The sequence below is a fragment of the Bombus impatiens genome, unplaced genomic scaffold, assembly GCF_000188095.3.
Source record: "Bombus impatiens unplaced genomic scaffold, BIMP_2.2 scf_3474, whole genome shotgun sequence".
NCBI classification, from domain to species: domain Eukaryota; kingdom Metazoa; phylum Arthropoda; class Insecta; order Hymenoptera; family Apidae; genus Bombus; species Bombus impatiens.
In genome coordinates, this window is record NT_179893.1 from 1248499 (window position 1) to 1267079 (window position 18581).

The 18581-nt window shown below is 40.9% G+C and overlaps 5 protein-coding genes across 11 annotated transcripts in view; 3 read left to right on the top strand and 2 right to left on the bottom strand.

The window, feature by feature from the left end:
- LOC100749978 (RIB43A-like with coiled-coils protein 2) overlaps nt 1-736 on the top strand; it is a 3408-nt gene extending 2672 nt beyond the window's left edge. The window contains exons 6-8 of the mRNA XM_003494715.4: nt 1-211; nt 363-469; nt 546-736. The exon at nt 1-211 is cut by the window's left edge and continues 5 nt beyond it. Of these exons, the coding sequence (XP_003494763.1) occupies nt 1-211; nt 363-469; nt 546-687 (460 nt within the window). The 3' untranslated portion in view covers nt 688-736. The remainder of the gene's footprint in view (nt 212-362; nt 470-545) is intronic.
- Nucleotides 737-1067: 331 nt separating this feature from the next.
- LOC100750098 (sodium channel and clathrin linker 1) lies at nt 1068-3735 on the top strand. 2 transcript variants are annotated; one of them, XM_003494716.4, is made up of 7 exons: nt 1068-1267; nt 1350-1425; nt 1498-1978; nt 2043-3027; nt 3088-3216; nt 3283-3444; nt 3510-3735. In XM_003494716.4, exons 1-7 carry the CDS (start codon nt 1230-1232, stop codon nt 3535-3537), a joined length of 1899 nt encoding a protein of 632 aa, XP_003494764.2. In that variant the 5' UTR covers nt 1068-1229; the 3' UTR covers nt 3538-3735. The 2 variants fall into 2 exon arrangements, with proteins under 2 accessions (XP_003494764.2, XP_024227882.1); XM_024372114.2 differs by having other exon boundaries at nt 1353-1425.
- Nucleotides 3570-4567, bottom strand: LOC105681954 (vacuolar-sorting protein SNF8). Its single transcript, XM_012393507.3, has one exon. The coding sequence runs from the start codon at nt 4447-4449 to the stop codon at nt 3694-3696; it is 756 nt and encodes a 251-aa protein (XP_012248930.1). The 5' UTR covers nt 4450-4567; the 3' UTR covers nt 3570-3693.
- A 261-nt stretch (nt 4568-4828) lies between these two features.
- LOC100750218 (RING-box protein 1A) lies at nt 4829-6148 on the top strand. 2 transcript variants are annotated; one of them, XM_003494717.4, is made up of 5 exons: nt 4829-4963; nt 5130-5157; nt 5272-5393; nt 5506-5591; nt 5755-6140. In XM_003494717.4, exons 1-5 carry the CDS (start codon nt 4871-4873, stop codon nt 5765-5767), a joined length of 342 nt encoding a protein of 113 aa, XP_003494765.1. In that variant the 5' UTR covers nt 4829-4870; the 3' UTR covers nt 5768-6140. The 2 variants fall into 2 exon arrangements, with proteins under 2 accessions (XP_003494765.1, XP_033180417.1); XM_033324526.1 differs by lacking the exon at nt 5506-5591 and having other exon boundaries at nt 5755-6148.
- Nucleotides 5965-18581, bottom strand: part of LOC100740120 (proton channel OtopLc-like) — a 13395-nt gene continuing 778 nt past the window's right edge. The window contains exons 1-12 of one of the 5 annotated variants that reach the window (XM_033324520.1): nt 15564-16786; nt 14440-14743; nt 14252-14324; nt 13999-14157; nt 13350-13570; nt 13099-13268; nt 12857-13015; nt 12247-12513; nt 11368-11618; nt 11121-11254; nt 10672-10904; nt 5965-10587 (exon numbers count right to left, since the gene is read on the bottom strand). In XM_033324520.1, the coding sequence (XP_033180411.1) occupies nt 10297-10587; nt 10672-10904; nt 11121-11254; nt 11368-11618; nt 12247-12513; nt 12857-13015; nt 13099-13268; nt 13350-13570; nt 13999-14157; nt 14252-14283 (1917 nt within the window). In that variant the 5' untranslated portion in view covers nt 14284-14324; nt 14440-14743; nt 15564-16786 and the 3' untranslated portion in view covers nt 5965-10296. Of the gene's footprint in view, nt 10588-10671; nt 10905-11120; nt 11255-11367; nt 11619-12246; nt 12514-12856; nt 13016-13098; nt 13269-13349; nt 13571-13998; nt 14158-14251; nt 14325-14439; nt 15362-15563; nt 16787-18581 lie in introns of those variants that run through there. The other 4 variants (XM_003494718.4, XM_024372113.2, XM_024372112.2 and 1 more) reach the window with 4 other exon arrangements.

The window sequence follows — 18581 nt, forward strand, 5'->3', positions numbered from 1 at the left end:
CCGCCGCCACTGCGAAGCCCTTCAAGAGGAGGAGGACAAGAAGGCGGATATCTACAATCACGTGACTGGGGACTTCCTTACGGAAGCCAAAGAGCAGGCGGAGAGCACTCATGGACCGCACAAACCGTTGGCCTCACGTTACAAGGGCATGACTGCGGACGAGCTTAGGGTTTTCAGAGAGGCGCAAACACAGCAGCTGAAAGAAATCGAGGTAAAAGCCGATGGAATGAACGCTTGTTTTGCGCGGTTTTAACGATGCGCCGCGGATGGTTGAAACAGTGCCAACCGTTGTCACGGCCATGCGAGGGCACGGCCAGGGGAACAAAAAATTTGGCTCGCTCAGGGTAAACCTCTTTTTCCAGAAAATGAGATTAGAGGAGAAGCGAAGGGACGAGGAATGGGATCGGTTAATGAACACCCAGGCAGAGATAGCGGATTCGTATCAACGTGAAATTGACCGGAGAAGAACGTAAGAGGTTTAGGTTAAACATTTGTTGAATTATAACAAAAAAAAGGGGGGATTTGAATAAATCGATACGTTGCAGAGAGATTAAGAAGAAGATAGCAGAGGAGAACTTGGAACTCGCGCAACAACACAAATCTCATCAGGATTATCTGAACCGTGTGCTCTACAAAAACAAACCGACTGCAGCCTTTTTTGAACAATTTAACAGAGACGCCCGCTAAAACGAAAGCTTATACAATGATACGAATAAATGACTTTTTTTTATATGGATACGTATATTTTATACTTACTATTCATAACTTTTATACTTTTACCTTTTCACGCGCATTTTCTACGTGTAATCGAATACGATTATTCGAAATGTTGGCTTGTTGGTAAATGATAAATTTGCCGCTACATGAATCATCTTCAGTCGGTATTATATCATCTGCTTGCACATCATGTTTTGTATTTTATAACAGAGAAAGTTTTACGGACAATCACATGAATTTAGAATTTTAATGTATGATTTTATTGCAATGCTTTAAATATACTGCAGGATATTAACATTTTATGTACTATTATCGACCATCCTGTTGAATGCATGCATTTGTGCGCTATCGGTAAAATGAAACATTGTTGATGTTTACGCGTCCGGCTTCAATGATGTTGCTTGAAATATCTCCCGAAACATTGCAAATGTAAATTAAACGTACAATATATCTTTCATCATGTTCCTTGACGCAACATAATATTGCGAAACATAAATCATTCTAGCGATAAAATGCTCGATACAGAACACGATGATGCTCGGAAACAAAGGTTAGCTTTAAGGTTATATATCTTCCTGTATTCTTTGTTTTATTTATGATAAATATATTTGGTAAGTTTTTTTTATCAATAGCAGCGAGCGGGATACGTTGCTCGAAGAACAATATGAAATTGTGGAGGACCTCAAACGAGATTTGCACTTATGCAAGGTATACCGTTTGTACAAATTAAAACATTGTATATATGCACCTAAAAATATTTGTTATATATCCACTTTCTAGACAGAACAATACAATATGCGAGTTGAATTAGAAATTCTGCGAAATGAGAATCAAAAGGTTACCGATATAAAAGAATCCCTGAATCGTATTCATTTAGAAGAATGCGATGACGAAGATGCACATAAAAAGGAAATAAAAAATTTACAAGAACGTATTAAGCTGTTAGAAACAGAAAAAGATTCAGCTTTGCAACTATGGCATATTTCCCTGGATACTGTAAGTGCCTTAGAAGATCAATTAAAAGGATTTCATGTGTATGGGAAAGGGACAAAATTTCATCAAGAACAAACAAATGCTATTAAGGAAAGTTACTCGGAAGCTATTAGAATGTTAGAGGAAAAACTTGCGTTGGCCAAAGATAATTTTATCAAACATCAAACACTGTATGAAAGTAGTAAAGAAAAAATTAGCAGTTTGACTAATGAAAAGGATAAACTTTTAGAAAAATATAAAGATCTTGAAATGAGCGCCCATGATAAAGGTCAGTAACATCTATTTATAATTTGCAATAACAAATAGAGACATTATTTTTATTTTTTAAAAAGACAGGAATAACCAGCTGACGATAGAAACGTTAAAACAGGAATTAGCTTATGCCAAAACAGAAACCAATAAAATGGTACAAGCAAAATTAGAATTAGAAAAACAGTTGAATGAAGTTAAAACATATGCTGCAAACGTAATGGAAAGAGACAAGGAAACAAAGACTAAGATGGGAGAAGTTATTGAATTGATAGAATCTGCAGTTAGAGAAAAGGATTTGGTGCTTCGTCGTGAAACTCTTGTATTGGAAGAAAAAGCCAGATTAGAACAGAGACTAAATGTAATAGGTAATGAATATGATGTAAAAATACAAGAGTTGAATAAAAAAACAAGAGATGAGATTGAGTTAAATACGAAAAGGTATCTAACAGAGATCAATGAACTTAAGGCAGAACTAAAGGCAAAAATAACAGCAGCAGAAAAAGCTCAGAGAGAATTGAAATTTACTGAAGAAGAATCAAACAAAATACGTAGAGATTTAAATGTGAAAGTATTAGAATATGAACAAAAAGCCAAACGTATGGAACTTCAGTTACAAGTATACGATGAAACAATAGCTAAAAATAAATATGATATGGAAATTAAGCAATTAAGAGAAAAAATTATTGTTCTTGAGAGTAAGCTGGGTACTTCAAATGATAAATTACAGAAGTTAGAGGAACAGCAAACTAGTAACATACAAGATCAGATGAATAAAGCTGATCATAAAAATAAAGATATAATGAAACAATATTCGGATTTAGAGAATCAATTAGCTAAAACATTAGGTGATAAAGAAAATCTTGTATTGCAATTAAAGTCATTGAAACATGATTTTGAGTATGAAATACAGAAAAGAGATAATGAAAGGCACTCTCTTGAAAATAAAATTCAAGAACTTGAAGTTAATCTTCATAAAGCAACTTGTATAAAGGAAAATAAATTTAGAGATGACATTACTGATGGAATAAATCCATATGTCAAAAATAAGCCTAGCTTTGATATTACGTAAGTAAATACAAGTATTTATTAAGTCAAGCGATATTATAAAAAATATTTCTATTACAGAGTTGAAAACAAATGTCATTGTTGTCAGTCTGCATTATCAGATTATATGAATAAATTGCAAGAGAAATTTGATAGAAAAACAAAGGAGTTAATCAATCACGTTCAAGTTCACCAAAAATTAAGTAAAAAGTACATAAACTTTTTCCAGATGTAAATGAGAAATTATCTGTATCATTATGTTATTTTACATTTTAGATGGAGGGATGAAGCAAAATCTTTGACAGTTAAATTTCAAGGGAAATCTAAAGAACTCAGGGGAAAGATAAATTTCTTACAGAAGGAAAATAACGAATTAAATAGAGAATTATTAACTTGCAAACAACAATTGGCACAACATGCAATTGAGGATATACAGAAGTCTGTATTTACTGTATTCATGTAATATAAGATATTTTGGACTAACTATGGATATTTTGTTTTAGATTTAATGAACCAAATGAAATTAGGTGATATTTTTCTGCATCTACAAGAACTTTATAATGGATGTTTCATCATGTACATATTACAGGAATATGTAAATTTATTCACAATAAAAATACATTTTATGCTACAGATATCCTTTTTTTAAACACTGTCTATCTATATATAGTAAAGTCAATATTGTGCTTACTCTTTGGATACAATGCAGGCTGTAAATAAACTAGGAAACCAATATAATGTTTCATTTTCACCTTGTTCGTCTAACCATGCCAGTCCTTCTTTTACCATGTGGTCCAAGGCTTTTTGTGTTCTATCTGGTTCCCATTTTAACTCCTTGCACAGCATATTTCTTGAAATATATGCATTTCCAGATAAACTAGCTTGCTGTAACACAGCAGTATGGTCCATACTCAATTCACCAGGAATAGATTGTACTAAATGCTTGCCACGTCCAATTGGAACAATAGAAAATCCATTTCCAAAAATTCGTAATTTTTTGGCTGCAGCTAATAAGTCCTCATTTGTGATCTCTTGGTGTTCTTTCCTACGGCCTCTGGCTTGTATCAATCTTGTCCTAAGTTCGTCCAATGATATCAATCCACCATTTTTATAATTTGTAGCCATACAAACTTCAACAATTTGAACAGCAAGTTCATAATAAAAATCTCCTATACCAAGAACTGACCAAAATCCTTTACCCGAGGCCAAAGGATCTACACCTATTGATGCACACATTTCAGTAAATTGCCGCCGAAAGCGTGCATTTTTCTTAATTTCATTTTTATACTTTGAGGCGAATTCTTCTAAATTCACGCGAAATGTTTCCATATGCTTTGTCATTTGCTCAAACTGATTTTCTTGAATCTCAGTTCCCTTATCTCTATATTTTTCTCGCTCCAGCTTTTGTTTTTGAATAGCACCAACGCCTGCCTTTCGCCTCATCGTGCAATATATTTTATACTGCGTTACGAATTACAAAAGTACGGATTAGAAATTACACCGAAACAAAATTAAAATGGTCTTATCTAGTTATTAAATGGTCGAAGTAACTGTCATGTTCCTTCATGCATTAGGTCCTCTTCAAAAACATAACCTAATGTCGATACAATGACATAGTACTATATGTCGTTTCTACAATAGATACTTTGATTCTTAAACATTGTTTTCAATACGAAATGAAGGTATTGATGTTTATACAATATGACAATTTATGACGCGCACAAAATGTTAAATAATTGAAAAAACTTGTAACTTGTAAATACATTCGTACAGATTCGTGCCTTCGTATCGCCTATACATTGTACTTCGAATCTCTTACACAAGGTGTCAGGTATCAGTTGGCTTCAGACATCAAAATTTAAATATGGCGTCGGCAATGGAAATTGATGATGAAGAAAGTGATTTACCAACTTCGAGTAGTAGTAAAGGAGAGAAAAAACGTTTCGAAGTAAAAAAGGTGAGACAAAGAAATTAGGAAAATATTTCATAAATCTCTTATAAATTTAAAAAGTTTTAAGAAATTAATCCACGAATCCTAACCTCATTTTTGCGTTGTCATTTTTATTATATTCGCATGGTTTATCTGTAATATTTAATTGAAAATACGAAATTTTATATTACAGTGGAATGCTGTGGCCCTTTGGGCGTGGGGTACGTATTCGAAAATTACATTATATATATAATTTATTGTAAAAAATAATATGGTTAATTTAATACCTATGTCGCAAGATTTTTCCAATAATTATAAAATTTATTATTTTACAGATATTGTAGTAGATAATTGCGCGATCTGCCGTAATCATATAATGGATTTATGTATTGAATGTCAAGCAAATCAAGCGTCAGCTACTAGCGAAGAATGTACCGTAGCTTGGGGTGTATGCAATGTATGCATTTTATCGTTATAGCATTTTGTTACAATACACATTTAGTATCAACAGCAGAAGTAAAATATTTTAACTTTTTTATTTTAATTTTTTACACTTTTTTTTCGCATAGCATGCATTCCATTTCCATTGCATCTCACGTTGGTTGAAGACTCGACAAGTTTGTCCACTTGATAATCGAGAGTGGGAGTTCCAAAAGTGAGTACAATTTACAACAAACAACAATACACAACAGGCTTCTTAAAGCTTTTGAAAATTGTGTGTTTGTAGAAGAAGCACAAAAAATGTTCATATATTTTGTATAACTTTTCTGTTTTATATATATACTAATTGCGACATGCAACTGTTATATTTATTTTAGATACGGTCATTAGCTGAGTGTGTTCAACTACCACGAACATCTGAACCCTCCAGAATGCCAAAGCCGATGCAAGTTTAACTACATATGTGAATAAAAGACATTTAAATAATCGACGTAACAGCATCATAAAAAAAAAAAAATCGGCGGCATATCTACAAGCGTCATTGCAGTGCTTTTGGCAAGGAAAATAAATTACAAATTTGCTTGAAACACAACGTGATTAAAACATTATTGCACCAGCAGTATCAACTTTATAATGATCTATCTATTGAGTTAAAACAGCGAATACTAAAACTATGAGCTATTGAAAGTTTCTTATCTTATCCGTTATGCATTATATGACAATGTACTTCTTAGTCCTAAGAACATAAATAAAGGAAAATAAATTAAATAATTATTTAGTTCATATATTTTTTCACATCGTTTCATTAAAAAGCACACCTCTACCTCTACACACAACTATAATTTTACATTTCTTTTTCACAGCATCATTTGGAGTTAAAGAGTCGAATATAGAGATATAGAAGTATCTTACGCCAGTGCATTTTTCCCTAGGATTATTTTTTTACCGAATTTTCCAATGATCCGCTTATCTGATTGTAAGAAATACCATCTAGCAAAAGTTTTGTCCTTGCCCTTCTCAAGAACGGTGAATTCACGTAATCCACTCTTTCGATCAGCAATTTTTTTACTTTAAATAGATATTGGTTTCACCGACACACACAAGACCTATAAGAAAGATGTTTCAATATCTTTAGGTAAAATATCCTTCACATTGACCGTGTCGCAAAAATTGTGTACACGCGTGTTAAATATAGATAAATTTATATATAAAAGTATGCGTATCAAGTATTGGTTTCTTAAGATCTACTTCTTTGGAAAGATTGATGGATATTTTTCTCTCGAGACGTTAAGTAAACTCAATCTCATCGAAATGGCAACGACAGGTATCGTAATAATAGCTTTTACGTTCTGACAACCTACATGATTCTCCTGCCTTTATGCTCTTATCATTAATCCGCGCTATTATAGCACCTGGATTTTTAATGAGACATAACAGCTGCCTATCTCCGTGACCCGTAACGTCACGTCGAGGCCAATCGACCGCTTTGAGATCATCTCGAATCCCTTTTCCAGTTCTAGTGTATTCAAGAGGTATGGGGCAATACTTATCAAGCGGCATACCATGGAGGAGCCTCCGACGAGCTGGCTTCTAATCCGGGCATACAGTGAAAATTACATCCATGGAGACCAAGCGACATTCAGCAGAGCTGCGAGGGAGCATTAGTAAGTCTTTCCGACTCCGACTTTACCTCGTCTCACCTTCCTTCTTTTTTTCCTTTTTTTTTCTTCCGCTAATGTCTTTTTTATTTTTACTAAGCTTACCATTCCTATTCTCCTACGGAGTCACTGCTATAATAGAAAACACGGTATCATCGTAGAAATGGGATTTGTTTAAGTTCCAATTTGCCCGACGCACGGCCATGTATTTCAATAAATCGCAATAAACGGTCGTCCAATAATGATAATATCGCTGTCAAATTACAACGTCTGCTTTCAGTCGCACGTTTCGGTCAGAAACTAGAGTTTCGCGACATCGGTAAATATTTATAATTTAAATATTTGAAAGAGAGCGAAACGTGGAAAGGGGCGGATCGGGATGGATGAGGGACGAGGCAGCTGGAAAGAGCGGGAAACGCGGGTAATTCGGCAAGCGGATTTCAATGATTTCCAGAGAGCAAGTTTCGCACGAAACGCGGCTAACTATGGCTGCTTGAAATATTTACCTGGTCGCGTGAGATACAGTATAAATACGATTTGCATTCTCACCCTCGAGATAGACAGCGATAGATAGATAGCTCGGTTAGGGAAACGGCCATAGGCTGATCGAAGAGGTTCGAGAAAGCGTTCAGGAGGAGGCAGAATTGGTAGCGGAGGATGGGAGTACGAGTCGCGAAGGTCTCATTTCCGCCGGAAACAGAGGTTCCCTCGTCCTTGCTGCGAGTTACCCTCCCTTCTTCTCTCTTGTCTCGTCCAGATGGAGGCAGAGTCCAATCGAATTAAATACATTCCCGAGGATCGTCCAATCGACGACCTCCGCCAGTGGTATTTGTCGGGTAGAGTCGTTCCACCCAATACCACTGTCATATCTTTTCGTCAAAGTCTACCCCTCCCTTTCCACCTTCACGCTGTTTCTCCTTATTTCAGTTACATCGACAGCGACCGAATAATTTACTTGTTTTTCCTCATTCTTTTTATCAACGCGTCGTAGCGGGCAGCTACGACCATATCGAAAATTCATTAAAGCCTCGTGTAATTGGGTCGAGAAAGAGAATGGCCGCTGACCCTTCGCATGGCTCCTTTACGCTCCGCTCTCGCCGAGATAATTTTATTTCGAACGTTTAATGATTTCACGTGTCGATACGTTTTCGGTCCTCCGCTGATGGCCGTGGGCGACAACAAGAGGCTATTCCTTTCGGCGGGCGATTATTTTATTGCAGTATTTACCGGAGAAAAGGACAAAGAGGAAAAGGTATAAGCGTATTTCAATTCGCCATAAAATCGAAGCATTTCCGCTAGTTGTACGTTATATTATTCAAAAAAGTTCCCCTGCTGGGAGACCATCCATTATCTGCTGTTCCGATAAATCCGCCAAGACGTTCTCTCTTCTTGTGTTTGGAGGATATATCAAGGTTTCCTGGTCCCGTCGTTGTCGCATCGCCTTTTCTTCCTTTTCCACGCTTGGTTCCTTTCTGCCAACGTGGACGTTCGAATCGACGGGAGTTACAGGACAGGAGCCGATAAATTGCAAGATTTTTCTGTGACCGATACAAGGAGCATCGTACCTCGTCCAAGAATTATCGCGCGAACGGTCAAACTCGCGCGAAACGTTTCGTATTCATCGAATGTTAAATGCAAATTCACACAGTCCTTGATTATTTCGCTTTCAAGGTGTCCCCGCTATAAATAATCTCGTCGTTAATAATAATCGATATTCTCGTTGCGTGGCCGATTCAGTCCGATAATAACTATTATCGTTAATAGATGACTCGTTATACGACAATTACGGTCACCGCTTATGGTGCAACTTTAAATTCTACTGCCAATTAAATTAGGTAAATGGATTACGACCTATGGCGCTAGATTGTCCTACGAATTTCATTCGTTCTGCTTCCGACCTGTCGATCCTAAAAATTCCTAAAAATTCGTGCGAGTATTTTTTACGTAGTTCAGGATATCCAACGAAAGCCGGGCAAATCTAAGATTTCACGTTTCCTTGGAAGCCGAACGTTTTCCATGCGCGCGTTGCAGATTGTATCCGATGCTGGTGGTGGTAGGTCGCGCAGCTAGGCGGTCGTAGAGACGGTAAATCCTGGTTAAATCCGTAAAAAAAACAAAAGCTACGACGAGCGTTAGAGGATTGTGACGGCTGTTACTAACACCCTCTGTTCTTTCTCCTTTCGCCCAAGATTCATACATGTTTTTGTGCAAAATTCTTCCCAACAATTATTGTTTTCAGTTTTCCGACTAATAGTTACGCTTTCTTCCGATGAAAGAAACACCTCAGCCCCGTGAGTAATTAAGCATGTTCCGATCTTTTACTTGAAAAATTTATTTATACGATGGCGAACGCAATCAGGTCTTCGAAATCTTGACGCGGAAGGTAGACGGGCGGTAAGTGGAGCATTAAGTTCGAAATTTCGGAACACAAGGTACACGGGCGGGACGCGTACATGGTATTCTTGGTGGACGAGTCCGAGAGCACTCGATAGGCTAAGTAAATCAGAAGCCTTTGGTCAAGAGTACAGCCTCCACTACGTTTAGGGTAGGAGTTAAAGAGGGCAGAGCAGAGGGACCGGCAGGGTGATGAAGGAAGAGGGTGCAATAGTGGTGGCAGGAGCAACAAAGGGTTGGCTAAGAGCTCTTCACCGTCCACTCGCTCGCTTTCTCCAACCACCGAAGCATCACCTACTTCTCGCTGCAGCGAGGCTTGCTTGCCTCGTGATGTGATTGCTACCGAAATGTGTTTACCGTAAACCGTATCAAACTGTCGACCGTCCACCATCATCGTTACCGTCTATCTTTTCTCTGTGGTACACCGATAAAAGTACGCACCTCTATCGATTTGCGTCGAGCATGGCACGTCGCGTCCTCGTCCTCGTCCTCGTCCTCGTCCTCGCCAACATCGTCGCAGCCAACGAAGAAGGCTTTGAAACGGCCCTTTTACCCTTTGTCTTTGGCGCCAGCTTAGAAGTTCCCGTGCAAGGTAGTAAACGTTGCGGACAAGTTTGCCTTTTGTGTCTTGTAACGTTGTTATTTGCGAAGGATCGCCAGTCCTCTTTTCTTCATTCTTTTTTCCTGTTCTCTCAGTCTCTCTGCCTCTCTTTCTCTTTCTCTTTTGTGTTTGCCAAGTTAAATGGTAATTAAGGAACGTCGAAGGATAACGCAATTTCTTTGTGTGCTTTACATGTACTCTTTATGAAAAGTAACAATTTTATCAAAATAACCGTACTATAAAGTCATCGTTTTGAATCAGATAACTTAGTAAGGGGTTTGAACGACGCTGTTGGATCTACATTTGTAACACGTCTTCCATATTTCGAACAGGCATATCGCCGAATGAAACCGATAGAATATAGCCAATGGCATAGACACGTGCGTTATGATGGTCCATGCCCATACACCGAAGAACCGTAAATGATCCGGACGAACCCCCGCACGAGATTTCTCCAATGTGTTCACTGTCCATAAGGCGATATTCACGACTATCAGAAAGGTGATCAGTTCCTTGCCAGGCTTGTCGTTTCTGGAGCAACGTCTTCCCCACGCATTCTACAAATTTTTGAATAGTCGAAAGACGATTGTTCTACCTGTCGATAGCGCAAGATTTTATTCTTCGTGCTATCAGTTTCTTACTTTAATAAGCAGTGTCTGGCTCGTGCTCTGTACCAGGGCCAATAAATCTGTGATAAGCGATAGTACCCAGGTCGGACCCATTGTCAATATATCACCAACAACTCCGAACAGACAATGCAGATAGACCCCAGCTTGAGCTGCCGCCAACAGGGTGGTATCCAAGTCCGATGGCTTGATAATCTTTTGCTGCAACGCTTGCAATTTCAATGTCCCAGCGACCGAAGCGATCATACCTACGATCGTTGATCGTTTCTTTGATTTATAAGAATAAAACAGAATAATATTGGGATTTTATGATGTTTTGAGCGACTTTAACGCATGATGTTCGCTGAAATTTAATACCGAAAATATCTTGGTGACAAAGCGGATCATTGATCTCCGTTAACTGTAAATTTCAAAATAGCGACATACGATACGATACGATAATTCCATAAAATATCGTCACTTACCTAACATAAGTATAGTCGCGTCCAACGAGGTAACCTGAACGATCGCGATCTTCATCTTGGCCTCCTTCAGCACGAAGAACATGATCAAGCTCAATATCGTCGCGGCAACGACTAGAATTCCGCCAAAGAGACCTCTGAAAAACGTCGAGAAGGAAACGTCGGAACGAAACAATCTTGAAATCTCAACGATATCGCATTAACAAATTAACGGGGAATTCTATCGGACTAATTAAATTTCCAGGCTGACTTGTGAGAGCTGCTGCAATCTATGCTAAGGTGATACGAAGATCTCGTCGGGATCTCGCTTTTAGCATCGATCTTCTCGTCCACCCTCTTCCACATCTCGAACAGTATCACCGCGCAAATTAAACTGAATTCAATTGTGCACGGGAAAAGGAACGGGCTGGCGTCTCTCAGAAGCGACTTGAGGATACCGTCATCGTCGTCGTGCGTGTAGCCCAGCTGATCGATCTCGTGTTGCGTTTCCTCGACCAACGCCTTGGCAAACAAACGGAATGCCTGAGGACTCGTGAAAAATTCACGTTGACGCACGCGTATCGACGTGACGGAAACACAACGGTGAAAACATCGGCTGCGCGACGGAATCGCGTTGCTCGCTCTCGCGCTTATTCATAACACAAAGATCAAAAGCCACGCGTTGTAACTGTTCCCGGTCGTTGATACGCGACTACTTCCATTTCCACGTGAAAATGAGACCTAGTGTTGGTTAAAACCGGTAGCGCGCGTTTCTATGAATACAGAAATAAACAGCGAATTCGGCTTCGATAAATGGTAAATACGTTTAATCGACACTAACCGCTCGTTCATGCTAATGGTTATCGAAATGCTGGCTGACGTTCAAAGTGATATCATTTCTGTAGCTGGTATGTTCTTTCCCCTTTATTCGAGTTGGTTATCATTGAAACGTTTTCGAATGTTGTCGGACATGACGCGATGATCACTGGCAAATTGACTCGAATCATTCTACTATGTAGTTGATGCAACGATGTTTCGCTTTTGAATCGCGTTTCGAATAAACACGATGAGTGTGTAATGTATCAGGTTGTTCAATCATCTTGCTTCTCGCGATAACAAATGTTTCTATTTTATTCATCGGTCCACGTACCTGCAACCATTCGCAGAGATTAGTCGCGATCATGTGCATCAGGCCTAACTTGGCGAGAGCGGCGTGCTTGGCCAAGTTGAGACTTTTACTGTTGAGAAATATAAAGTGCATCTGGGCCGTAACTAGCAGCAGCCTGGCACCCGGTGTAATCGCCCTGAACGGACCGGAAGCTATTTCCGCCCCAATTTGCAATCCCGTAAATACCAACGAGCCAGCGCCAAATCCCACTGCGCCGAGTCTCAGACAAAAGCTGCCGTACTGTTGCGTCTAAGGGAAGAAGGATTTTTTTTTACATCTGTGTATTGTACGTGTGTTACGCGGTTGAATGAGACTCGTTAATCAGAATGTACCGGACTGTTCGCGAATTCACACGCTCGATGAGAAATGTTTTCGTACAAATTATTCAATGGCCGAGTCGGTGTAACGAATGATTGGCCTGTCAGTTAGCGAACAGTTGTACAGGCCGAGACACGCGAAAGGGATTGTCTCTGATCGTTTCTGACACTTTGACAAAGACAAACATTCGCGGGTGCAAAAGGTAATGGCAACGTTGGACGTGATTCCAAGTTCATTTCGGAGGCGATTAAATATTTTCGAAGCGCAAATTTACCTGACACGCGTTCACGCGATCGCCCTTCTCGTCGAATTTTAACGCCTCTTCCTTCTCGTTTCTCCGCACCATATTCTTCTCGGCTTTGTCCCTCCATACCATTACGTACAAAGAGATCACGAACGTGACGCTCACTACGTATAAATACAAGTAGAAACCCTAAACAGATTCATTATAGCGCACTTCTCGAGATGATATCCTTTCTAACGACGTTAGAGAATATTTATAAGAAAACTTAGCACCTGATTCAACGAAGCTGGAACTCTTTCCGTCACATTAGCAGTGATAGGTACAGCGAGTCCAACTACGATCAACAAATTCGCGTAGAGAGTACTCATAATGGACACTATTTCCGCGTGACACTTTCTTTTCTCTGTCAATTTTGGTCGTTGCTCGATCATCTGTTGCTTGACTATCGAACGAAATGTTCAATATCGTTCAACATCCCTTAATCGCTTTCAGTGTGCACTTTCGTAAATAAAAACGCGCTCACCCTTCGCTGGTTCCAAAGCGTTTACAGACACGTAAGCCGCGTTGACAGGTGACAGTGGTAGGAAATTGGGTCGTTGCCTTTCGTGATCGTTCCTCTCCGGATGATTCCGATTGTTTAACAACGGTATTTTACATCCTGTCGTGTGTCCCGTTACAAATTCCTGATCCTGAGGGATGCAGGAGGGTAGCGACATGTTACTGCCTAACCCTGAAATCAATGCTCTATCGGAAGGGAATCAGTTCGCGTTTCGCGTTTGACGTTCATTGGATTCGAGACAGAGATCGTTTCGTGACGATTAAAACATATAGAACGCTATTTCAGTGAACATTTGCGAAGAACCTGGCAGGTATTTAACCGTAGTGAACCGGTCGATTTCGCGTCAATACACTCAGCGAAATAAATTCAAACGAATCAGTGGACCGTCACGTTGAAAATGTTTCATTGGAAAACTGAATTCAATGATCGTAAAATTATACGCTTTCTGCGCTCTTGTATATCGCGTTGATCATGCAAGACCCCATAGTATTTTGGTTTCGATATGTTATTAATGTCGTCGATGATATGATATATCAATCGCGTGTATGTACGTACGTATGTATGATCGAATAATATCTGGAAAGAAAATTAGAAAACGAGAAATTGGTATTACCCGAGAAGACCTCGTCGATGGTTTATAACGGCAGTCAAGGACATGTTTTGTCCCCGTGGATGCGACGTTCTTCCTCGAGGCGAAAACACGTACTCTTTTCCATCAGCCTCTGACGATAGGGTTATCGCTGTCGGCGCATCGCGAGTTTTCAACTCGCAACTTTTTTCACAAGGTATAGTTATTTGAAAATGTAGTTTCGATCAGGATGCTATATCGTTTTATAGCGCGATGTACATTGTTATCAGTTACTCACGTCGTCGTTATATTGGATTGACTATTATTCATAGTCTATCGTCGTTGTCCTCGATATGGATGAATAACACGAGCTGAAAGAAACGGTAGCTTTGAAACGTTAAAGAAAGTCAACTAATCTCTCGCGGTTCATTTTTTTCCTTCTTTTATTATTTGGCTATTATAGAATTCACGTAACACACGACGTACGGTTAAAAAAGTTCTTTCCCCCTTTCTTTACGCAAACGTTGCGTAACAATCGTTTCGGTTTATTCACCGGCAATGCGTCAAACTTTCTAGCTCCTTCCAGGGTTGGATAAGCTCGCGACGCCGTATTTGCTCGGCTATTCTCGCGAAGGAAACTTGGAAATTTATTCCCAAGGAAATTCGCCCGCGTTTTGAATTTTTAGTAGGCTGGCCAACTTTCTTTCTTCGTCGGTCGCCTCGTCGCGTTTAAACGGCCGCGACAAAAGCGATTCTTCGTTTCGATCGTGACAGAGCAGCTCCGTCACACCTGAAAAATTGTTCCAATTACCGGAACGCATCGTCCTTCTTCTCGTTACCGTCTCCTTCTCTAAATCCCAGCGACTCGTCCAACGAGACTGATTCCGTTGGCGACTAATTTTTCGGAGAAGAACTCCAGCCGACGAACTTGTTCGTTGTTTTCGCTCGTTTAGAACGCGAAACTCCGGCGACGAGTCGACGACGACGAGGCGAACTCGCGAAAGTTGCACTTTATTGAAGGCGATTTCCGACTTTGTGCCCGCCGTACAACACTGACACTGCCGCTGTCGTGTAACCAGACCAACTTTGCCAACTTTCGTTTGAATCGCGTTAAACGAATCCTGGTGAACTGTGTGACGCTATCGGCGCGTCACTCGTTTCAAACGCTTCGCGAGAAACCGAGGCTAGGCGTGGTAATGCCATTGGTGTTACGCATACTGGCAACTATTCTTGTGACGCGCGCCGTGAATCGCACAAAAGCCACTTCGAGCACGCCTTTGCGGAAGGTAAGCGCTTTCATGCGTCCGTCGACGATGCCTCGTTACGTTCTCGTCACGAAATTTCTAACGGCGAGTGTCTTTTGTAGACTGTCGACTAGTTTCGCGGCCGTAATTAACTTTCCGCAATATATATATATATATACATATACATATATATAATAACATATATATATAACGTTTAATACAACGAGCGAAAGGTCACTCGAATTTATTGTAGAAAATCGTAGGCGTTTAATACGCGATGTCTCTGTTTTTCGAACTGAATTCGTTACGTTAACAGGGAACGGACGGTGGAAATGCAACGCATAATACAATAGCACGGGTTATTACCTCTAACGTTGACAAATCAACTGACACCGTTGCGAAGCGTTACAAACTGTCGCTTTGATTGGCGAATCGAGGCGAACGATGCACGAATGAAACGGAACAGTAAATCTCGCAGAACGATGTAATGACTTGGAAAAGAATAATTGGCTATTTGTTCACGGTTACGAATCGCACGAATCGTCCAACGATCGTTCGACACCGATCAACCCCGAAACACGTCGACGCGAACAGTGACGAATTGGACCGCGACTCGCGTGATTCTGACCCGAGAACCGCGTCCGCGTCCGCTTCGACGTAGAACTCGCGACAAACAATTGGTGTCGTGGCGAAATTAGCGAGAGATCGCGAGAAACGTCGGAACCTGGCATTCTGAATATCAGGGAAAAAACACTGCGGTGTAGTTCGACGATCGAACGCGCGTCAAGATCGTTGATTGATCAACGACGCCCGGTTTAACGGCAACACGTTGGTCGATCGATATTGTAAATGAATGTAACTCGTAACCGTCGATTGTTTATTTATGCGGAATATTTCGAAGCGGTGATAACGCGGCCGTTCGAGCTGGTATTTGCATTTGTATTGCTTGATTACCTGAGAATTCAATTTCTGCGACGCAGTTTTAGGAATAATCGAAGCAAGAAATCGCGCTCGTTCGACGAGCCGCTCGGACCGTGTAAATTTTCATACATCGGTGACCGTTCACCGGATCCACTCTGGGAAGAACGATCGCGAGATTATCGCGAGTGCGCATCGAATCGAGAATCGCCGCTGTATCTGTATCGAAACGAGTGTATCGATGGAATTTGCGTTAATAGGAAAACATGTAATCCGTATGGAGGCGGACGTCGGCCCGCCGATACGTTCTCATAAGTGGGACCCAGCCGAATTCTGCATAATTTTACGAGACTTCTGCTCGCGATCCGGCAGAGTTTATAGGGCGATCTTCTCGAGCGTAATCCGCACAAACGAGCCGGTTAAGTGGAGTATAAACTGTTAATGAAGCCAGTATCATCATCCACGCGGAACGCCACGATGTGTTTGCCGAAACAGTTCGAAAATTTAGACCGTGCCTGCTAAAAGACACTAATTGTAGGCGCAGCCGATAATAGTTAGTATCTGTGGCCTAATCACCGCTTCGATGCGAACGACGATCGATTCGACAAATCCCGATTTGCATCGGCTCGCCGTTGTCCTTGTCACTTTTGCCCTATGCTCGCCGCGGTTAATCGGCTAATAATTTTTTTTCACCCGACAATCGGATATGAGAAAAGATTTTATGATTATTCGCGACCTCGGGCAAAAACGTAAACGTGGTAGCTATTTCCTGGTTTCCGTCGCTTTCCGTGATGAAATTGCACGGAAAAAGAACCGAGAAGAAAAGAGGAAAGAGAATGGATCAAAGAGACCGCAAAGCAGCGCACACGCCAATTCGCCTCCCAATAGAGTACAGATTGACGAGAATAATTTCGCTAGATTCGTCAGTTTGACGGCGGTGTGGCGATGAATAATAATGCGCGGATTAGATGCGCTTCCAGTTTAATAATCAAATTTTATCAGTACTCTGGGGGACGAGAATTCGGAAACCTGCCTTCGTTCGAATTAGAAAAAGCGCGAATCGGAATTAGACACGCTCGATGTTAGAAAAACCACGAAAATCAAGGAAACCGATGAACGACGAATTCGTTGTAACTTTTCGTCGCTAATTTTACATAGAACATCGCCTGCTTCCCGAAAGGACAATCGTGTACAGATTATTTTGTCAAATATAAATACCTACGTATAGCAAGTACATGGATATGTACAAGCTAGCGACATTCGATAAACAAATACAATAACGACAAAAGCATCGAATATCCGACTATTGATAGAACAAAACGCAATTTCTACATGGTAGTCTATCGAATGTAAACACCTCTACATAAAGGAGGAACGAATAACATTCGACAAAGGATTATAACAGCAACAATAGAATGGAGGATCAGGATAGTGCACAGGTGAGACTCCATTCTCAGCAAGATCGGTAATGACGCGAAAAGCCCTAGTAGGACGACGAGCAATCAATCGAAATCGTGCTTGTTGCTGTCTATCCAACCTGCGACCTCTCCGTTCCTCGATTCTCTCCTGTCTGTCCCTGGCCTCTCTTTCTCTCTTTCCCACCCTTTCCTTTTCCTCTACTTCTCTCTTTCTCCCCAGAAGAGAGCTCTCCCTCCGTCTCGTTTCTTTCTCTCTCTCTCTCTCTCTCTCTCTCCTCTCTCTCTCTCTTTCAGTCTGTCAACGTTGTTCAGGTCCCTAGCTCGCTCTTGAACCGGGCCATTCAGCGAGGCCGCCCTTTCGCCAGATTCCTCTTCCCGGGGGCGGAACCAGGGAGAACCGGAAGTGCCCGGATATGAGTTTCCGGCGCGGACAATTTGCAGCGCAAAATTGAATGATCGACTCCGATAATCGTCGTTGCTCGTGCCTACCTATGTAGCTCTGCCACGCTCCAAATTCCAAAGCGGCGGCGTTGTCGCCAGCAGTCGACGATCGGCTGCCTACCGCCATTACGTCGATTCGTTATCGTCATTACCGGGGTTCCGAACGAGGCCCGTCGAAGCCTGGAGTACGGTTCAACCCTAGCCAGCCTGATCCGCCATTTTTCGGCTAGTCACTTGCCAACGTTTCCACACTCGAAGCTACACCGTATTTTTTCCTCCGCTTCATTTTCTTTGTTTAATTAACTCTGCAAATTGTACGTGCATTCGCGTATTTTCGCTAAATATGTGAGCAACCAGCGTGTTCCTGGAAGTTCCTAATTCTCGAAACGAATAGTTTTCAGTTGAGGATGAAGCCTCTTTCCGAAAACCGCTAAGTGAAACACGAAACGGTCGAGACTAACGATAATAACCTGTTACTTTGTGCAACCGCGTGCACGGTCGAACACACGCGACCAGAATGGCAAAGAGAAAGAGCACGGTCACAGGTGAACTCCATTTGCCGCACCGACGGAAACGCTGATACGGCATAAACTGTTTCAACGGCTAC